General features: G+C 35.8%; 1 protein-coding gene across 1 annotated transcript; it reads left to right on the top strand.

The window, feature by feature from the left end:
- The first annotated feature begins 590 nt into the window (after positions 1–590).
- Positions 591–7068, top strand: LOC113713438 (uncharacterized). Its single transcript, XM_027237162.2, has 7 exons — positions 591–1099; positions 1863–1904; positions 3125–3253; positions 5019–5254; positions 5488–5524; positions 6366–6423; positions 6539–7068. The coding sequence occupies exons 1-7, from the start codon at positions 935–937 to the stop codon at positions 6616–6618; spliced, it is 747 nt and encodes a 248-aa protein (XP_027092963.1). The 5' UTR covers positions 591–934; the 3' UTR covers positions 6619–7068.
- Positions 7069–8430: the final 1362 nt, after the last annotated feature.

Here is an 8430-nt window from a genome sequence, read left to right as displayed (position 1 = left end):
ATTCTTGATTTTCCCGTAATTTAATTGACTTTTGCGCTCAATTTTAATCACAATTTGATTTCGTTGGACAGAGTGGCGATGGATTTACAAATTAATCAATAATTTAAGGTCAGGTGGTTGTTGGTAATGCCATTGGTGCGATGAAAGAAGAGGAAATTGGAATCGACAATGGGAGAAGAAAAGGAAACCAATTTTGTCTCATAATACTTTATTTTTTTCATTTTTCCTCTCTTTCCCCTTTTTTTCACTTTTTCCTAGGCAATTTTGTATTCACTTTTTCCTGTTTATTTTTCCTGTCTCTTCTTAGTCTTTCTTTCTTCATTTTCCCCTTTATGTTGTTGTATACATGTTCATGTAGTTGTTTTTAATAATAATATATTGGTTCTTTGTATCTATTATTTTTCCTAAATTATTAATTTATGTTTTTTTTTTGGATTTTCCTTTTACACATTTCTTTGTTTTAAATTATGATGTTTAGTTTTTTGTTTTTCAAATATTTTAGGTCAGGGCATTTTTGTCCTTTCGGTATATGAGTTAGTGGAGTTTCAACGCTGTTACATATTTTTTGTGGGGGGGGGAATCAAACTGCAAGGTTTATTTAGTAGTTTGGTCAAACCTCAAGGGAGGTAAATGTTATATACAAAAAAAAAAAAAAGAATTACGATCTCCATTTTTTTTTCGAATTTACGATCTCCTTCTTCAGGTAGTCATTTGTCTTCTCAAATTCTTCAGAACCAGACCCCAGAGCTCTTTTCTATTTCTTTTTTCCCAATTAATTCTTCAATCCACAGAGGAATAAGGTAATCTACGCTTTAATAAGGCTGTTTTGCAACTTGACAAAGTCCAAATCGTCATTTCAAGAAAGAAGAGATAATAAACGAATCCAGGTTCTGGATAGCTAAAATCCCAAATTTCATTCTACAAGTTGATAAAGATGGCAAAGGAAGATGATGCTGCTGCGGATAAAAATCCTAAACCTAATAATCCATGGCCGCAGCAACCAAGCAGACCTGGTTATTCTCCAGATAGTGAAAAAGACATGAAAATATGGGGAATTCTACTTTTCGGATTAATTGGCGCCACCGCCACCACCGCTGCCGTAAGTTTCTCTTGGTTAATTACTTTTACAGTTTTCAATTTTCTCGTTTTGATTGTGCAAGTTGTGTTTTTTGTAATACTTTAGGTTAATTCCAATGAATTATGTACACAATTTAGTTGGCATTTATTTCTTCCGATGATATTTTTCCCGCACATTATTACTGGAACTTTGTAGGAAGAGATTTAGTTAGTTTTGCTAATATTAGTTGTTGGAGAAATATCTGTTAGTTGAGCATTTGTACTTAAACTAATACATGAGAAGTGCTATTGATGAAGAAATGATTTTAGCAATTACTTGTCTTAGAATTGAGTTGGACCAAATTAAAGGTTTGATTTCCTTGCGCGGTTCTTGGTGGTGTTTATGGTATGGGGAGAATTTTCTCATCTTTGGTCGGGTAATTGTAGAAGTTCAGAAGAACTCTGTGAAGGGGCCATTGAACAGTTGGTAAAGCCCAGACACACTTGTGGAATCTGGAAGTAGAATGATCTGTTGCTTTGGATGGATGGTTGAGATTAAATGTTGAAGTAATGCTGAAGAAGTAGACTGATCGCCTTAGATGTTAGATGGGAGTGATACATCTGATCCGTTACTGTTTTCAGCAGATGTCAGGGACTTACAACTCGATTTATGTTCTTCTTCATTGAATTTTTAAAATGTATTTGATTGTTGTTTCTGCTAAAACTTGTGCTAGTAGATCTTCAGGTGGTGTTTCTTTGTGGTCCATTTCTGGTGGATGAATCACACCAGTTGCAATTTTTTGCAGGTTACTCAATTGCGAAGATCTGTTGATTGGGTTTACTCTCAGGTAGTTACTGATGCTCTTTTTGTTTCCTGTTGGGGGATTGCGATGAGCTGTCTTAGCATCACTATAGAATTACTTTTCAGTTTCTATGATGATGTCATGTTGCTTTGAATGATGCTCCTTTCCAGTTCTGTAAATTCTTTTATGAATAACATGGTGAGATGTGCACATGCTCAGCTTTTATAAAATATTTCTGCTTTTCTGGTAGAGTAAGGTGAACAGGAAACTTTGCACCTATAAGAAAGTTAGACTGAAATAAACAAAAATGGAAACAAGAATAGAGCATTCCAAGTTTTAGGACTGCTGGTCTTGAGTGGGCCATAGCTCTGTGGGAGGTGTGGTTCTGGGAGAGTGGAGATTGTGGGGCACATATGGAAAACGAAGCTGCAAACTTAATGTAAATATTAATTATTTCAAATGTGAGATTTAATTAATATGATCTGGTGCATGAACTAGATTTTTGGCACCACATCTCTTTAAGTTGATACTGTTAAACAGGTGACTGAAGTTGATGATAATGCTACAAGCTGATGTACTTGCAAAAATTGTTTAATTTGTCTAGGCCAGGGAAAAATTGTTTACTTGTTCAATTTCTTGCTGCTTAGTTCCCTTTCCTTAGGGAATTAAAGTCTCTCTCTCTCCCAAATCTTTGAAACTGATGAATTAAATGCTTGTGTACCTCTTTGACAAGAAAAAAAAAATCGCTCGTGTCCTTCAATTAGTTTTTCTCTTGGATAGTGGAGGAAATATAATACGGAAGCCTTTAGCTTTGCAATTCCTGGCTGAATGGTCTAACATGAATATAGTTCGCAGATATATGTCTGCAACAATTTTTGTTAAGTATTTTACCGAGCTTTTGCTTGGTGACTTAATTTATAAAAATTGAAAATATTGGCAACAGTTACTTTATCTTGACTTGTGAATAAGTTTTCCCAATACTGATGGGAGAGCAGAGAAAGAATTATGTTTGGTAAATATTTTGACATATTGTTTGACGTTTGAAGACATGTGTGCTGGAAACTGGGTTAATAATGCCATAGAACAGAAAACATGAAAGCATGTTGAACATGTTTGAACACATTTTGGCATATTGTTTGACGTTTGAACACATTAGTTATTGATTCTTAAGATTCTTCAATGGTGGATTTTCTCGCTAATAATGCCATAGAACAGAAAACATGAAGGCATGTTGAACTGATGATAGATGATGTCGTTCTGAAAAGTTGACCAGGTCAAAAGCATCATGGAAAAGTGCTTCTGGTAAAACTTCCAGGACAAGTTTTCAGGAGGAAGCATGGAAAAGATACAACCGTAGGATGCAGGAAGAGTATGAAGAAGAAATGGAGAGAGTGGTGAGATTCATCTTCCTTTTTCAAATGCTTAATAGTCATCTCATTTCAGGAAGCAGACGAATGTTTACAATTTTGTTGACCTTTTTGGAAACGTTTTGATGTGACAATTTTCTGCAACTCTTTTTTCAATTTAATGAAGATGATAATGTTGTTTTTCTTTACATTCTGTGCATTTGTTTTACACACATGACTATTCTGGTGCTTCTGTTTATTTTCATTGGTTTCCTCTCTAAAGAAGGTAAATGGTTTTGTCCCATGGTATGGGTCACGCATGTAATACTTGTGATTTCATATCAATGGAAGAGTGTTGTGGGGGGGGGGTGTTTTGAATGTTAGTTGGCTAGTTGCATGAGAGCGTTAAACCCATATTACTGGCATGATATGACAAGTTTGAGATATCTGACTCAGATGGGATGACATGAAAGTTATAAATTGCCATTCTGATTGAAAGGACTGAACAGATGTCTTTGTGGAACCTGATTATGATAACTCTGTTAATTCCTTAAGAATTGCTCTTCCAATTAAATCCACTCTTCATATAAGCATCTTACAAGAGAACATCTGGTGCAAAATGAAATGATTATGTTACTTCATCACCAAAATTTCAAGCTTAAGAAACTAAGAACCGTAAGACATGTATCACTGCATTTTGAAGTGGCTAAAAGTTTGTAGTCACTGTTGTTTTTGGCTTGTCATCATCTCCAGATAATACTTGACATTAAGCATGTATTAGCCTGTCTTCTTGAAATGGATCTTTTGGAGTAAACAAGGAACTTGATTTTAGAGATGGTCACTATGTGTGATTTGTCTCTTATGGGTAGAAAGCAGGATGTGTACTTCTGATAGAAAGAGAAGCTGTCAAAGGCAGGATTTTTCAGTGGATTGTGAATAAGCAATTGACTGCCCACATCAAGTGTCTATCTTTGTAGCCTTATTTGACCAATATTTTGATAAGCAATTACCTTGAACAACAAGTTTTTCATATGCAATGCTACAGTAATACACAAACAAAAACAACTCTAAAAACACCACATCCATACAGTATATCAAAAACAACTCCAACTATACAAAAAAAAATTAAATGTACACCATTTTCTTCTTCCATCTATCACCCCCACCCCCATCCCCTCCACTCCACTCTCTTCTCCCACCCTCTTTTTCCTTCTCTTCTCCTCCCTTCTTTCACCTTCCCTCCTCCCTTCCCCTTTCCCGCCACAACCCCCGCCCCTCCCGTCTCCCTCTCCCCGTGCTGTCCGTGCCTAGATTGGGCAGGGTTGTGGCGGGAAAAGGGAGGGGAAGGGGAAGGGAGAAGGAGGACGAAGGGGAAGGAGGGAAGGAGAAAGGGGGAGGAGGAGGAAGAGAGAGGAGGAGGGAGGGGGTGGCGATGGTGGCGGTGGTGAGTGGTAATTTTAATTTTTAAAAAATACACTAAAAGTTTTTAAACTTTAAAAATATCCCCAAAATATTTCAAAAATACCACCAAAAACATCTACGGTAAAAGTTTTTCATATACATTGCTATAGTAAAATATTTTAAAAACAACCCCAAACACAGCTATTCCAAACGGAGCCTTGACCTTTTGAATATGGATACAACCTTCTTGTTGCCTTCCAAAAGAACTTGAGTTGATCTGGACTTATCCTCTAATTAATGTGACGCAGCATGTAAGCTTCTTTTTAAAGGGTTACAGACAAATCTTTTTTCCTAATTTTGTTGGAAGTTTGCGGCCATATGCAACTCATTGCTTCATGGTTGATCTGTCCAGGAGCGGATTCGACGCATGCAAAGTGTCTTCAATAGAGAGAGAAATAAGTATAAAAGGAGTTACGAGAGCTGGGCAGAAAATGGTCAGGGTGCATATCACCAGCATTTTCAGAGAAATGACTGGTATTGGAAGGGCGATACATCATATAGAGATCAAGGGGCTAAATTCAGGGAGGCTCCTCGGGCCAGTGCAAGCTATCCATTATCACATCACTATTCAGTCTTAGGTCTTGACAGGTGACAATCTGTATTACATATCAGATATTGTTTTGTCAGTGAAGCTATTATGCTAACTTTTAAATTCTTTCTTATCCTGGCCAAAAATTTGTTTTCTCAGATCATATCCTCTAGAATGGTTTTGTTCATTTCCACAACATGTTATTCTGGCTAGTGTAGGAAATTTTAATTTATATGTTGTGGAAAGACTCAATGTGTGAGACTTGACACATGGATTGTCTCCTTTGCAACAGGGCAAGAGCAAAACCATACACAGATGACGAGATAAAGGTACTATTTACCTTGTGGGTATTATTGCACATAACTGATTACCATTTTATCTTCATATGATATTTCATTTGATATTTTGTATTTCCTTAAGCATGTAGTGATGGTTTGAGTCATAGTTTGCTAGCAAAACTATATGGGAAGGTGAAGGGGTGATGTTAACTTGTCCCTTAGTTATACATACATAAATGAAAAGAAGTGAGGCTAAGAATAAATGGAAAATTCTTTTCCTTGTATTTCTCTTTATGGGTAGAAGGAAGAAATTAAAGGAACTTCAGTGACAACTATGTATTGGTAAAAAGAGAGGAGGTAACCAATCTGATCTATAAAATGTAGACCAGTTCTTCAATTATGTTGAACACAAATAGATTTACATCTGCTAAAAACACCCCTCTTTTCACAAGAACAAAAGGATAATCTGGAATCGAATTTTAATTCCTCACTTTCTTTAATTTGTTCTTCTTATTCTAAAGCTACAGTAGATTCTCACGATGCCTCTTTCTTGAAGTTGTGTAATTGTTGAACGTGGCAGTTGTAGTTTTATGTTATACGATCTAATATTGCTGAGAACCATGGATACTAGCTGCGACTCGCAATCATTTTCACATCAGGGTACATGTAAACCTGTTTTTTCTGTTAGATGGACTGAGTTCATTCTCTTATAGCTGCTCCAAACTTTCATAGGCAACATCCACTCGACACGATTGTAAAACTGTATTTGTACGTCATAAAGCTATCGGTCGTAACTATCATAATTATGTGCTCCTGCTCTTGCTTTTTCTGTCGGTTATTAAATAATTGAAAACGTTGACCTGAGGTATCTTCACTTTTATTTGCATTGCAGTCAGCTTTCAGGGCGAAAGCAATGGAGTTCCATCCTGATCAGAATCAGGATAATCAACGTATGGAATCATGACTCTTCTCAATCGCACATTTATATCTCTGAGCTAGTATGACATTTAGCTAGGTTACTTTCTTGCCTGTGGACTAACTTCTAATGTTCCTCTTTGGTTGCAGAGCTTGCTGAAGCAAAGTTTAAGGAAGTTATGATATCTTATGAGGCTATAAAGACGGAAAGAAATAACAAGAAGAACTGACGAAAGATTTGAACTAGTTTGGTTGGGTGTCTCTGCATCTCACCTTCCCATACTCTGCCAATTGTATTTTCGAAGCATGTAAAAAGGTTTCATACATGATACTCGGAGGCCTTCAGCGTTTGGTTTTCACTTGTAGCGGTCAGTTGGGATTTGAAAAGTCCCACAAAATTTTTGGTCGTCCTCTACAAAGCTCAGACAGCTTAGAGCTTGCTTATGCCTACAGCATCCCCTATCTAATCGACAATTCGATGGTTAGAAGTCTCTTATCGTATGCTCACTCACTTGTACATGTATCCAAATAACAATTTTGAGTATTTTATCCAGTAGCGTCCAAGGAATAGGAACAAGAAGTTGGCGATCGCTCTTCTATGATGTACTATATGTTGTTTTCATTCATTTGAAGTATTAAATAAGAATTCGCGAATGAAATGAAAGAGCTACTTCTATAAACTACTGTCTGCTGCATATGTCCCCTTTATTTAGGTGCGCATACTGCGAGGCTGACTCTAGGTATGGCTATTTTTTTTTTTCTTGGTCTTTTCTATGGACAGGAAGCATATTGGCTTTCTTGGTTTTTTTTTTCAAGATTAATATTGATTTCGTGAAATTATTTGGAACAATATGGTAAGAAATGGTAAACTTTTTTCAGCGACGGGAATTAAGGTTTCGAATCTTTGGTATGGTGAGATGACAACTCAGAACTGGGAAGTGAACAGCGAGAAGACAAGAGGAAGGAAATCAACCTACAGCTATAGATCTCTCTTCTTTTCTTTGGTTTGGTAAGAAAATAAAAGATTGGACAACTAGTAGTGCAGAAAAACGCTAAAATTTGCCAAGGAAAAACAAGAGGATCGACATGATTTTGACCATGTAATAATGCCTACAAATGGAGAAAGCTCACAGCCTCACGGGAGCGTGAAAAGGTACAGTTTAATTATTCAATTACTAGCCGTGCGTACATCCTCGGTTTTTCTGCTTGTCTCTGTCGTTACCATCGCATTTCCTCTCCGTCCATCGCCCTTTGAATTAAACAGAGTGAAGAAATGCCAAACCAGTTAAGCTGACAAGAAACTATTGGGATCGAATTAACCTATGAGACTATTAAATTACTAATGAGCGCTCACTAGACACCTATCAAGAATTGATAATTTAAATTGTGTGACATGATTATATTCAATTTCATTGCCAAAACCATCGATCTGCTTTTCTCCGTCTATTATATCTTAATAACTCGGGTAAAATACAAAAAAAGTTCCATGTGATTAAGTTAACATATAGAAAAATCTCTTATAGTTTCAAATCATACATTTCAGTCTCTCATGATTTAAATTAATTTGAAACAGTAACAGAAATTATCAAAACTAACGGAGGTGGATGAAATGACACACAATTACCCTACTATATATAAGTAATAAAAGACTTTCTAACAACCATCCTATTTAGCAAACTTATGGAAAAACCCCTTATGGTTAAGCCAACTTACGGAAAAATTCCTTATGATTATATGTTGCTTTTATTTATTTATTTTGTGCATGGGAATAAGGTTAGTTGTATTTGGAAGTTTTTATTTATTTTATTTGTGTATAGAAATAACGTGAGTTATATTTAGGAGTTTTGGATTGTTTTTGAAAATTTTATGAGTTTTAATAGGTATATCAGCTAAAATTTTGATTTAAAAAATTATTTTCCATGTCAAGCAACCTCAAACTTGTTAATTTAAGTGATTTTTCACATTAGTTCAAATCACAAGATACTATAGATTGTATGATTGGAAATCATAAGAAATTTATTTTGTAGATTTGCTTAATCACA

This window comes from Coffea arabica, chromosome 10c (assembly GCF_036785885.1).
Source record: "Coffea arabica cultivar ET-39 chromosome 10c, Coffea Arabica ET-39 HiFi, whole genome shotgun sequence".
NCBI classification, from domain to species: domain Eukaryota; kingdom Viridiplantae; phylum Streptophyta; class Magnoliopsida; order Gentianales; family Rubiaceae; genus Coffea; species Coffea arabica.
Note: the sequence above shows the minus strand (reverse complement) of the source record. Positions and strands in the feature narration are given on the sequence as shown.

Coding starts and splice junctions, on each gene's coding strand:
- LOC113713438 (XM_027237162.2), top strand. CDS start 935: ATGGCAAAGGAAGATGATGCTGCTGCGGATAAAAATCCTAAACCTAAT. Junction 3,254..5,018: donor AAGAAGAAATGGAGAGAGTG/GTGAGATTCATC, acceptor TGATCTGTCCAG/GAGCGGATTCGACGCATGCA. Junction 5,525..6,365: donor ACACAGATGACGAGATAAAG/GTACTATTTACC, acceptor TTTGCATTGCAG/TCAGCTTTCAGGGCGAAAGC.